Below are 13,342 nucleotides of genomic sequence, written 5' to 3'. Positions count from 1 at the left end.
ACATCTTACCAATCCTGGAGTGCCAATTCTGTATTTCTTTTATGTGAGAGAGAAACATTTTCTTTACATTACCGTGTTCCAGGGTTTCTGCTATAGAAACTGAACACAGCCCCGTTGATTATTTTTGTTTCTGATTGATTTTTAGGAGTTCTTTACATAATCTGGGTACTAGTCGTTGTGGGTTTTATTTGAAGGAAATGCCTTTCCCCAGTTTATGGCTTGCCTTTTCATTCTCTTTATGATGTCTTTTGATGTACATTAGAAATTATTTTTAATACAGTAAAATTTGCTAATCTGAAAAAGGATTTTTCCTTGGACAATTCATGACATTGGTAAATCAAAAAGTAGGTACTGTCAAGTTCACTGCACGTAAGCCGGCATCGTTAAAAGTGGATCTCCATCATTCCATTTCCTTTCCTGCATTTGTCAGCATCACTTTTCACATTAAAGGTGAGGAGACACATATTCCTAAAACATACATGCTTCGTCTGTAGACATCCTCATTGCTCTAAGGCAGTGGTTGCCACTTCTTTCCTTAAAGGGCCTAGTAGGACATATGCCAGGCTTTGCCAGCCGTATGGTCTCTGTCACAACTGAATTCTGCTGCCTCTGTAGCATGAAGGCAGCCAAACAACATGGAAGGAATAGACATGGCTTTATTTGAGGCACTGAACTTTGAATTTCATATAATTTCACATCACAAAATAGTATTCTTTTGATTTTTTCCCCATCATTTAAAAATGTAAAAACCGTACTTAGCTGGACGGCTGTAGGAAAACAGGTGGTGGTCTGGGCCTGGCCCACAGGGAGCAGTTTGTGGACCCCTGCTGCACTTGCTGACAGAGGTTGCGCCACGCAAGTGTCTTGGAAGCAATTTCTGGCTTGTCCTAGACCTTAGAAAGTGCGTACAGATCAGAACCATGAAGCGAAGAGCAAAGCAAGTGACGGGCCTGTCTCAGGTTGTGCAACAGAACATGTTTATGATAGATGTCCCCTGTCCAAGTGAGTGCATTGTGAGATAAGGGGCCAGTGACCCACCAATGCGTAGCAAGCCGGCCTGTTCTCCGGTGCAGGGGGAGGACACGCCTGGGTTCCTGCCCTCAATTCCAGGGAAGATCGTGTGTAAAAATACCCAATCCTGTTGGTATCCAATGCGCTGGAAAAAAAAAAAAATAGGTATTGGGGTTACAGCCATTCAGTCTCCTTGTTAGATAGTGTTTCTAAGCCCTGATTTTCAGTTTCAAAACCTTGGTCTCTGAATCCGCAGCGAGGGGGTCTCTAGAGCGAATACATGGCAGGGCCGCCTTCCTCCGCGCAGGAAGGGAGAATTGTGTTTACCAAGCAGGTGACACCAGACCTGCAAAACCGTGTTCCCACACGAAAACCCCCAGGCTCCGCGGGCAGCCAGCGTGGTCCTGCAGTGGCTGACCCAGGGCGACCGGAGTAGTGTTCCCACCTCTAGGAGAGGAGCCGGCCCTGTCGCGGCGCACCCTGCGAGAACACCCCATCAGGGCGTAATCCGACGCCCGCCCTGGGTGAACGAATCAGACCCCAGGGGCAGTGCGGCCGGGCCCTGGGGAGTCAGGGACCTCGATCGCCAAGAGCAAGCTGCCGTTGGCTGGCGCCGAGGGTGACCCGCGAGCGCCGCGCCCGCCTCCCCGCCCCCAGCCGGACCCCTCCCCGAGGCCCCGCCCCACCCGCGAGACGCACCCGCGGCCCCACCGCTGAGGGGGCGGGGGCCCGGGGACCCGGGACCCGGGCAGCTCGGCCTGACCTCGACCTCGCCGCTCGGGCCCGACCGGCGCAGGCCCGGGCCGCGAGCCCCTCCCTCCACCTCTCCCCGCCCCCAGCGCCCGGCGCGGGCTGCGCTAGGTGGCGTCGGCGGGTCCCCGCAGGCGGCCATGGCGGCAGGCGCCGGGGCCAAGCCCGCGCCGCGCTGGCTGAGGGCGCTGGGCGAGCCGCTGAGCGCCGCGCAGCTGCGGCGGCTGGAGGAGCACCGCTACAGCGCGGCGGGCGTCTCGCTGCTCGAGCCGCCGCTGCAGCTCTACTGGACCTGGCTGCTCCAGTGGATCCCGCTCTGGATGGCCCCCAACTCCATCACCCTGCTCGGGCTCGCCGTCAACATGCTCACCACGCTCGTGCTCATCTCCTACTGCCCCACGGCCACCGAGGAGGTAGGGCTGGCGGCTCGCCCGAGCCCGGCCCCAGATGCGCCGCGGGCGGGGCGCTGGGGAGAGGGCAGAGCCACGCGCGGCTGAGCCTCTCGCGGGCCCCGGAGGGGCGGACTGGCCGCTGCCCCGTGCGGTGTCCGCCCCGCGCCGCCTGGAGACTGTCACGCCGCTATCCCATTCCCGTGACCATCTCGAGCCTCCCCCGGGCAGCGGAGGGGTTGTCAAGGTCACTACCCCGGTCCTAAGTCCGCGCAGGGGCTGGAGGGCGCCTGCCCAGGCGCTACCCCATGCGGCGCCAACCTGTGGGATGGACCTGTGGTCGGGTGCTTTGCACACTGGGGACTGAACGCCTCCATCTCAGTCCTGCCCGGCACAGGGACTTGTACCAAGCCCGAGACGCTCTTTGAATACTTTCGTAACCTATTCGTTTCTGGAAGGTTGAGCTAGTGGTTCTGAAATGACTGGTAGCACTGATCAAAGATAAGTTACTTTTAAGAGGTAACTTCCTCTTTGCTTCATCGACTTTTTCAAGAAAAACAGACTGGAATGTATTCAAGGCGATATATATATATATATAATCTTAACCTAGGGATCAAAAAACCCCCAACATTTTATTAGCAATAATTATATATGACCTTTGCCCAAAATAAGGAGTAAATATGGGGTTTGGGCTGAGAGTGGAGGGTTAGGGGACAGAGTGGAGTTCATTCCCATCTATAGTTTATACTGCGTGGGATAAATATTACATGGCACATTTTGTGACAGTCTTTGTATTCTTTGCTCCAAATAGTGAAGTCCCTTTATAATCATTTAAGTATAGGCCTTGTGGAGGACTAATGGAGGTTAAGTTTGGATTAACGGAAATATTTCATGCCCTCCACGCATGCATCCATTTTGTTGTTGTTGTTGTTGTCTCTGATGACAGAGACAGGGTTTTGCTCTGTCATCCAGGCTGGAGTGCAGTGGCTCTATCTAGGCTCACCGCAACTTCTGCCTTCAGGGTTCAAACGATTCTTCTGCCTCAGCCTTCCCAAGTAGCTGGGATTATAGGCGAGGGCCACCATGGCCAACTAATTTTTCTATTTTTAGTTGATACGGGGGTTTCACCATGTTGGCCAGGCTCATGCATCCTTTTAAAAAAAATATTTGATTGAGCCTACATTTTAAAATATCTTGTCAATTGATCAATATGCTTATTATGTATTTCTTTTATTTTTTTCTTTTTCTTTTCTTTTTTTCTTTTTTTTTTTTTTTTTTGAGACAGAGGCTTGCTCTGTCGCCCAGGCTGTAGTGCTTTGTGGTGGTCTCAGCTCACTGCAACCTCTGCTTCCTGGGTTCAAGCAGTTCCCTTGCCTCAGCATCCTGAGTAGCTGGGACTACAGGTGATTGCCACCATGCCTGGCTAGTTTTTATATTTTTAGTAGAGATGGGGTTTCACCATGTTGGCCAGGCTGGTCTTGAACTCCTGACCTCAAGTGATCTGCCTGCCTCAGCCTCCCAAAATTCTGGGATTACAGATGTGAGCCACTGCACCAGGCTTATGTATTTTTTATAGACATTCCCATTGTCATTTGCCATTGGTATTCACTTACATATTACATATGAAAAAGTAAGCTGCTTTAGTTTTTGGTTGTTTTGCTGCCTGTTTCTGGAATTTCCCAGAGGGAGTGTATCAGAATGAAAGGATTGCTGGGTTGAAAGTGGAGGTCCTGGTTTCTAACTAGCTCTTCCACAACAGACCTGCTGGGTCTGTGTTCCCATATGTAAAATAGAAAATAATGCCTGCCAAAACAACTTGACAAGGATGCAGTGAGGACCAAATGCTATATAGGCAGATAAATGTAGAAGATTGTAATGTGCCTAACAAATTAAAAATATTACTCAACACATTAAAAATATTACTGTTGTTAGACAACATCCTGAAAACACATAATAAAGTTTAGTTTTGATAGGGTCCACATTCACAGCATTTGGATGTTTCTGATATTGGCCAGTTAAGTGTGGGACTCTTCAATGTTATTATTAACTTAAGCATTTGTTGAGCACTTAGAAAGAACAACGCATACAAAAAGTCAAGAGCTTCTGCTTAGGAAGGTAAAGGGAGGCTTGGTGGAAGAGGTACATTTATGATTCATTCGTTTTTAGGCTTAGCCTCATGGGAAAAAAAAGGGGTAGAGGGTGAGGATTGAAGGCATTTAAAAAATAAAGTGCAAAATCAAATAGCCCAGGAAGGGGAAATGAGAGTTAAAATAAAAACAAGAGTTTCTGAAATTATGTTTTTAGAACCTGCATATGCTTCTAAGTGACTGATGCAGGGGGGGAAATGCCATTACCAGATCCACATTGCTTGTTTGGTAAAAGCCCAGCAATAGTGTGAAGAGCATAGCAGTTTCTGGCTATTTTCCCTTAAGGTCATAGAACTAGTAAATGAGTGGATCAGGTAGGATTCAGATATAAGTTGGTATGACTTCAAAAATAAAAATATCTAATGTTTTATATAATACAAGTATATTAAGTGCTTTCACATCCATGGTTGCATTTGCATCTTGTATCAACCCAAAGAGATTGGCAGGTTTTCCCCTCCTGCAATGGCCTTCCTACCATCTCAGTGTTTCTTCTATTCATCTATCCTAAAGTCACAGTAGTATGTGTTTTCCTAAGAGGAAATTGAAGCCCAGAGATGTTAAGTGACTTTAACCTGGCTTGGGACTTGTTTTTTGATTCTCAGACATAAGAGTTCTTAGTGCTTTTTCAGATTTGACAGATTGCTTCCAGAAAGGGTCAGAAAAAATACATAAGGTTTTTGGATTTAGATGCTTGAGCTTATCTACACATATGGGCTTTAATACTGACTGCATTAATAATAACATTTGATACGTTTTTAACTACCATGCTAATTTCTAGAACATGACTGGGGATGAAGGGCAACTAACAGAAAAAAAGTTGTGATTTATATGTAGCTTCTGCAAACTGCTTTTCAAGTCATCATTTCCGTTAAGGAACTTTCTACTCCAGCCAAATTGAACTCTGTACTATAGCAAGGATTTCTCTCCTTCTTGTCCCTCTCTTTAAATAATTTGTCCCTCTGTTTAAATAACTCCTTTTTAAATAACTCCTATTTTAAACAGAGAATAAACCATTTCTTAAGGTTGCCCTTGTACTGCATATTACCTTTGTATTACATATGGAAGAGTTATTTTGGGGAGGAATAATAGGAAAAAAAAAAAAAAAGGAAATAACCTGTAGATTCCTACTCAGATTTTTTTTTTAATAGATTTGGTTTCTTTGAGATCTAGTATATTTCCTTTTTAATCACTCTTTTATTCCCTCTTTTTCTAAACCAGCTCAGCAACTTTTCAAGCATCGTTTATTAAGGCAGGACTCTTGTAAGGGAGTGACCTCTCTCATTAAAACAAAACATAAACTCTAGATTTCCAGGAGACAGAAGCAGGGAGGGACTTAGGGTCAGGCAAGCCAGGTCTCAAAATTTAAGGAGGCCTTTGCAGGACCATGAGAACGAATGCCTCCTTAACTTCTGCAGCCATTTGGTGCCTTCTTGCCTCACCCCCTAGACCCCGGCCATCTAGAAGGAACTTCTTCAGATATTGTGGAGGTAGCTTCCTTTGATTCCTATGGCTTCACTATGCTGAATTCCTAAAGAATAAAACTGTTTCTCCTTTCAAATTCTGGTTCAAATATGGATAAAACATGGCATTGTGGTATATAGAAAAAGCTTTAAATTTTCCTCCTGGTGTATTTGATTGGGGTATAAGGCTACAACCAGACCACTTGGGTTTTGTGAAGTTAAAGAACAGAACAGAAGCAACCCAGTACAATTGAAGTTGATGATAGATTTGGCCTCAGGAGAATTCTCTTCACACCCCTCTCTCTTTTTGTTCTCCTTAGCACAGTGATAGGCTGGCATTTTCAACAAGAACGAATTAAAGAAGAAAACCAAAATGATCCACATTAATATAAAAACAAAAGCCACCTTTCAAAGTACAGATTTCTTAAGTTATGAGAAAATCCTGTTGGCTCCGAAGTGCTGGTTTAACTGCATTTGTATGTGGTATCTGTCTGGTTTCCTTTGCCATAGCTAATAATCTGCCTAATTTCCTAAAAATGGGTGTGCTCTTCTCAAATGCTGGTTCCTCAACTGAGCCAAGACCAAAGGTCTGGATCGAAACCAGTAAACCCCTAGGGCTTTCCTGATTGGCATGGCAGAGAATGGTCTTACCATTTCTGACCACCAAGGCTCCTCTGGAGCCTCCCCAGGCCTCAGGTGGGAACTCTCCCTCTGTAAACAAGGAAATGCTCTGTGCATTACAGGCTCCCAGTGAACAATATCATAACCACATCATAGGCATACAGTGGGTTAGAGCAATTGCAGGAATGGAGCAACCAGTCATTTCTGCTTCTTATGTTTTCCAGAGTCAGTTAGCAGTCTATTAGAAACTCCATAAATTCTCTTTTGAAAATCATAGAATCTCTTGTGACCCCTGGAATAATGACAAAAAAATCTAGAGTCACCTGTCTGGGTACAAAGTCTACCTTTAACAGCACATTAGCATTTACATTTTTTCACATATGCACAATATGTCTTTTAATTTCCTTTCATCCTACCTCTTAGAAGTGCAGTTTCTATTTTTATGAAGAAAGAAGTCAATCAATGTTTTCATAATTGAAATCTTCTTGTTACCAGCTGACCTAATAGTTATTGGTTATCTAATTCCCTTCTGCATAGATGTCAATTCATCCAAGGCCATTTCAAGCAAAGAGGTTTTTGTTTTGTTTTCAGTATAAACATTCACTTAATGAACACTGTATAGTTCCAGTATTTTCTAGTTTGGGAATTTTTGCTTTTATATATTATCTATACTAGCTTTTATTTACTATTTTTCTTTATGTCAACTTTAAGCAACTCTCCTTTAAAATCTTAGACTCTTACTCTGACTTAATATTTATAAAATCATATATATGACGTGCTATTTTTCTTTCTTTCTTTTTTTTTTTTTTGAAACAGAGTTTCACTCTTGTTGCCCAGGCTAACATGCAAAGGCGCGATCTCAGCTCACTGCAACTTCTGCCTCCTGAGTTCAAGCGATTCTCCTGCTTCAGCAGCCCAAGCTGCTGGGATTACAGGTGTGCATGACCATGCCTGGCTAATTTTGTGTTTTTAGTAGAGATGGGGTTTCACTATGTTGGTCAGGCTGGGCTGGAAATCCTGACCTCAGGTGATCCACCCACGTTAGCCTCCCAAACTGCTGGCATTACATGTGTGAGTCACCACACCCAGCCTTATTTTTCAAAATACATTAAATTTTTTCAAAATATATTAAAATAAATATTCAAATGAAAACTTTACCTACAGATCACCTAAAATTATCTAATGGAGTATCAGTGATAACAGTAACAGTAACAAATACTGAGCTCCTTCCATATGCCCAGCACTTTTATAAACATTTTACATGCAATATTTTATTTAATTTTCACAATGAGAGAGGAACAATGATTATTCCCATTTTTCAAATAAAAAGACTAAGACACTGAAAATAATTCATCCAACTCACTTAGCCAGTAAGTAGCTGAGCAAATGTGGGTGCAAGCAGAATCTAGAGTCCTGTAGTCCTAGCTACTGAGGAGGCTAAGGTGGGAGGATTGCATGAGCCCAGGGGTCTGAGGTTATAGCATGTGCCTCTGCACTCCAGCCTGGGTGACAGAATGAGACCTTGTGTCTTTAAAAAAAAAAAAAAGAGTCTTTTCTATAATTGTACCGGTTTTGGAAAGGAACATCTGGAAGGAAGTTGTTCTGCTGTGCCTGGCCAAATAAATCCCAGCCTGTTTGCAGGGATAACAAGTTAGAAAGAAAGTGAGAAAATGCAAACTATTTAATATCTTCCAGCTAGAAATGGAGGTAGTGACCGAAGGGAAAGGAGAAGATAGGTCTGGCTCCTGAGGGCTTGGGAAGACTGGGAAAACTTGAAAAGATTTGGGAAGAATTGGAAAAGGAGTAAACCAGATATTGGAAGATCATTTCCTGTGGCTCACTGCCACTTGAAACTGAATTGTGTGAGGGGGAAAGTGCTTCTCAGCAGGTTTGATCTAATAGAGAGTTTTTGAGAATTCAGGTGAAGGGTTCCATTCAGTCTGTGTGGCCTGTGGCAGGATAAATCTCATCAAAGGGCAAGTCTGAACACCTGATCGAGTTCCTGGTCCCAGCCTAAGTGCTTGCCTTGATGTAAATTATCACTCATCCATATGTTTCACTTTCATCTTTAATAAAAAGAAAATGATAATAACTGCCCTGTCTCTGTCGATTTCTGTATGAAATAAAATAAGATATTAGAAATGCCCTTTGTCAACCAGGACTGTGGCCTATAATCTTAGCACTTTGGGAGGCTGAGGCAGGTGGATCACTTGAGGTCAGGAGTTGGGCCCTGGGGAATATGGCGAAATGCGGTCTAAATACAAAAATACAAAAATTTAGCCAGGCGTGGTGGTGCACGCCTATAACTCCAGTTACTTGGGAGGCTAAGGGGGAGAATTGCTTGGATTTAGGAGGTGGAGGTTGCAGTGAGCCAAGATCCTCCACTGCACTCCAGCCTGGGTAACAGAGCAAGACCCTGTCTCAAGAACAAAAAAAAGGAAAAAAAAAGGAAAGAAAAGAAATGCCCTTTGTTATACTGCTTAAGATCACATTACCTTTGCAATATTATCTCTTATAAATTATCTATTCCAGGAACATGGATATAGTTGCTGACTCCAGTAAACCTTTCACTTTCAGCCAGAAACCTTGGTTTCTCCCTGGACTTCCTCTCTTCCCTGTTTAAACTCCCAATCTCTCCCTGTTTAAACTGTAAATTTTAATGCCTCTAGTATCCTAATGAAGTAGTTTTAAATGGTGAACAGTCTTTATTTCCCTTTTCTAAATGAAGAGCAAGTTACAGTTTGGGGCAGAGTCACTTCCAGTTGTGGTGTAAGGGTTAATCAAATTTATTTCAGTATGAATTTATGTTAATACCTAACCATTAGACCTGCTTGCAGCTAGTTTCTCAGATCAGAGGTGAGAATTAAGCTTTTAATGTTGACTTTTAGAGTTCTTCTTGAGAAGCTCCAGATTTTCAGTATAAGGAGTTACATAGAGAAATGGAAGATCCCTCTGACATTTTGTCATTATGAATTTTAATAATTTCAGCTTCCAATTTTACATGTTTGACATGTAACTTTGCTTTTCTTTGATCATCAAAATTAAAAACAATTTCTCATAGTAGAAAAAATGGGTAAGAATTTGCTAGTTTGATATGGTCAATTAATTTTTGACAAGGGCACCAGTAAGACACAATGGGGAAAGGATAGTCTCTTCAATAAATGATGCTGGGAAAATGATTTCCATATGCCAAAAGAATGAAATTGAACCTTATGTTATACCATATATAAATATAAACTCAAAATGGATAAAATACCTAAATATAAGAACAAAAACTATAAAACTATACCAAAGGAAATGAAATCACCACCTTAAAAAGATATTTGCATTCCCATGTTCATTGTAGCATTATTCCCAATTTCCAAAATACAGAAACAGCCTAAGTGTTGACATATGAATGGATAAAGAAACAGAAACTTTTGTATACACAATGGAATATTATTGAGCCCTAAAAAAAGAAGCAAATCTTGCCAAATGCCACAATATGATTGAGCCTGGAAGACATTATGCTAAGTGAAACAAGCCAGACATAGAAAGAGAAATATTGTGTGATCTTGATCTCACTTATACATGGAATCTGAAAAAAAATTCAGAGATGGAGAATAAAACTGGTTATCAGGGGCAGAGGGGATAAAGGGAAAGAAATGGGAAGAGGCAGGTCAAAGGACACAACATTACAGCTTGGGAAGATGAGCCCGGTCTAGAGATCTAATGTACAACCTGAGGGGTATAGATTTAAAAAATTGAACTGTAAAATGAATAAATTTTAGCTGCTCTTGTCACAAAAACAAAAAAATGGGTAACTATGGATATGATGGATATGTTAATTTGCTGCATTATAATACCGTGTCTATCTAGCTACATATCACTTAACATCATGTTGTATACATAATAAAATGTATCTTTAAAAAAGAATTTACTAGTTTGAAAAGAGTTAACAGAATTGTTCTCTGCAAAACACTTTGGGATTCCTTCAAAAGATTCTAGGTGGGATGTGGTGTTTTTCATTTCTATACTGTCCTGATGATTGCTCAGTTTTCTGTTTACCCTTTCTTAAATTGTTTCATAGTTTCCAACATACACTTTTAAGAACATGCTCATTAGAATTGAATTTGATATTTTATTTATTTTATTTTTTGAAACAGAGTCTTGCTCTGTCACCCAGGCTGGAGTGCAGTGGCACTATCACTGCTCACTGCAGCCTTGACTTCCCCAGGCTAGGGCGATCCTCCCACTTCAGCTCCCTAAGTAGCTGGGACTACAAGCATACACCACTTTACTGGGCTAATTTTTATATTTCTGTAGAGATGGAGTTCACCATGTTGCCCAGCCTGGTGTTGAATTCCTGGGCTTAAGCAATCTGCCCAACCTTGGTCTCTCAAAGTGCTAGGATTATAGGTGTGAGCCACTGCACCTGACCTGTGATTTTTCTCCTTATTTGTTTTCATTGATTTGAATATGATGTGCCTTGGTGGACTTTTAAAAAGCATTTATTCTGTTTGGGGTTTGTTGAGCTTCTTGGACATGTGGGTTTATAGATTTAATCAACATTGGAAATGTTTCATCCTTTATTTATTTTTATATTTTTCATGCCTCATTCGCTCTTTTCTTTTAAGACTCCAGTTGCATATGTGCTAGACTGCTTTGTCCCACTGCTCGCTGATGCACAGTTCAATTATTTTTAGGTCTTTTTCTTTTGTCATTTTGGATAGTTTCCATTGGTAGTCTATTGGTACATGCTCACTGATCTTCTGTGATGTCTAATATGCTGTTAATATCACTCAGTTTATTTTACAATTCAAATATTGTATTTTTCATTTCTAGAGGTTTCACTTGAGTCTTTTCTTCCATTGCTGCTTATAATGTTCATGTTTTCCTCTACTTTCTTGAACGTGTGGAGCATATTTATAGTAATAATTTTGATGTCCTCATTTGCTAATTCTATTATTTCTGTTCATATTGATTCTGATTATATGGATTTTACTCCTAGTTGTTGATTATATTTTCCTACTTCTTTGCATTACTGGTAATTTTTTACTGAGTGCCAAACCTTGTGAATTTTACATTTGGAAATACTAGATTTTTTTCCCCTAAGACATGCTATGTGCCGGCTGCAGTTAAGTTGCCGGGAATTACTTGAATCCTTTTGAGGCTGGATTTTAAGTTTTGTTAGAGAGGCTGTCCAGAGAAGCCTTCAGTCTAGGGTTAATTTATGCCTGCTGCTTCTGAGAACTTTACCTAATGTCGCAAGTGTTAATGAGGCTTTCTGCTTTGCCTGGTGGGAACATGAATGTCCCAGCCTTGTATGAGCTTTGAGAATTGTCTGACCTGTATTGCAGTGCTTCTCTCCCTGGCCTTTGTTAGTTTTGTCTCATTCAGACACAGGTGAGTTCTCAGCCAAAGACTGAGAGATACCCTTCCGTAAAGACTCCACAACTTCTCTCTCTGTGCAACTCTGTCCTCACCGGCACTCTGCTTCACAAATCCTAACTGCCTTGTGCTTCCTGAACTTTGTGTTTTTCTTCAACACAGCAAGATTGCTGGACTCTGTTCTGGTCCCATTCCTGCACTATGGCCTGGAAACTGACTCTGGGAAGTTAGCTGGCGCAGTCGCAGGGCTTATCTCATTTGTTTCCCTTCTCTCAGGAATCACAAGCCTGCACTGCCTATAATGTCTGAAAACTGTTTTTTTCCTATATTTTATTGCCTTTCTAGTTATGTAAGGTGGGAGTAAATCTAGTCCCTGATACTCCATCGTGAATGGAAGCAGAGGTTGGCAACTGGCCCCTAAGGTCTTTTTTTACAGTAAAAATTTAATAAGTAATTTCAAATCTGTGGCATATATGCGTAGTATTATATTAAAACAGCCATGGATGTAGGAATCAAGATCAGGGGCCTAATCCTTGCTCAGTTGTTTAACTTTGTGCTTCTCACATTATGGACTTCTGTGACCCTCTACTTAGATGTCTTAAAGCAGTTAATTTGATTTCTGAATTTAATTCTCATCTGTAGAATGAGGGTTAGGAATGTTCTTTATAACACAAAGTGCAAAGCTTAGGTTGAGCTATTTTCAAAAAGCTTATCACTTAATAATCTTTATTTTATTTACATATTTTATAGGCACCATACTGGGCATACCTTTTATGTGCACTGGGACTTTTTATCTACCAGTCACTGGATGCTATTGATGGAAAACAAGCCAGAAGAACAAATTCTTGTTCTCCTTTAGGGGAACTCTTTGACCATGGTTGCGACTCTCTTTCCACAGGTAAATTATTGAAGATTTTTTTTTTAATGATACCTTAAAAACAAAATGAACTGAGCTGTTTGAATGGTCAGTTTTCTGGATGGATATACATTTGGAAGCAAATAATACAGTTGTTTAAAAAATATGTCCAAGAATTTATTTTGATAAGTGTACCTTATTTTAATGCCATGATTATTTCCTTAAAACACTATATTTGTAAACAGCCTAGGGCAATTATTTTATAAATTATTTTTAATTCTTAATGGTTCTTAAACTTTGTTTCTTTCAGTATTTATGGCAGTGGGAGCTTCAATTGCCGCTCGCTTAGGAACTCATCCTGACTGGTTGTTTTTCTGCTCATTTATTGGGATGTTTGTGTTTTATTGTGCTCATTGGCAGACTTATGTTTCAGGCGTGTTGAGATTTGGAAAGTAAGTATTTTTTTTAAGTTGTACATTTTAAAATATAATTGAATTCATTTTCACAATCTGTTATGTCATTCATCGATAATAAGGAAAACAAAGCTTCAATCAGTAATTTAAATTAATTCATTGGAGTATCTATAAATGTTATACCTTAAGTCTTTGAGGTATTCTGCATGTTATAGTTACATTATTTGATAATAATTTTATTTCTCTTCTCCCCTTCTCCAACTTAATCACTAGCCCAAGTTTACAATAGAGAGGAAAAAAAAGAAAATTAAGGGACCTGAATAAT

At 41.3% G+C, this 13,342-nt stretch overlaps 1 protein-coding gene and 1 long non-coding RNA gene across 4 annotated transcripts in view; one reads left to right on the top strand and one right to left on the bottom strand.

Annotated features, from left to right (window-relative positions):
* Positions 1–638: 638 nt before the first annotated feature.
* Positions 639–2,491, bottom strand: LOC120364998 (uncharacterized). The gene is made up of 2 exons (XR_005580064.2): positions 2,132–2,491; positions 639–1,156 (listed from the first exon to the last, which is right to left on the bottom strand). It is a non-coding gene; the product is annotated as an uncharacterized LOC120364998 (long non-coding RNA).
* Positions 1,706–13,342, top strand: part of CHPT1 (choline phosphotransferase 1) — a 26,147-nt gene continuing 14,510 nt past the window's right edge. For 2 of the 3 annotated variants that reach the window (XR_005580063.2, XM_039472216.2), the window contains exons 1-3: positions 1,709–2,174; positions 12,499–12,646; positions 12,915–13,056. Coding sequence is in view for 2 of the 3 variants with exons in the window: in XM_039472216.2 (XP_039328150.1) it covers positions 1,902–2,174; positions 12,499–12,646; positions 12,915–13,056 (563 nt within the window). In the remaining variant the exon portion in view is untranslated. Of the gene's footprint in view, positions 2,175–12,498; positions 12,647–12,914; positions 13,057–13,342 lie in introns of all 3 variants that reach the window. The other variant, XM_074402338.1, reaches the window with a different exon arrangement.

Source organism: Saimiri boliviensis, chromosome 7, assembly GCF_048565385.1.
Source record: "Saimiri boliviensis isolate mSaiBol1 chromosome 7, mSaiBol1.pri, whole genome shotgun sequence".
Lineage (NCBI taxonomy): Eukaryota > Metazoa > Chordata > Mammalia > Primates > Cebidae > Saimiri > Saimiri boliviensis.
Note: the sequence above shows the minus strand (reverse complement) of the source record. Positions and strands in the feature narration are given on the sequence as shown.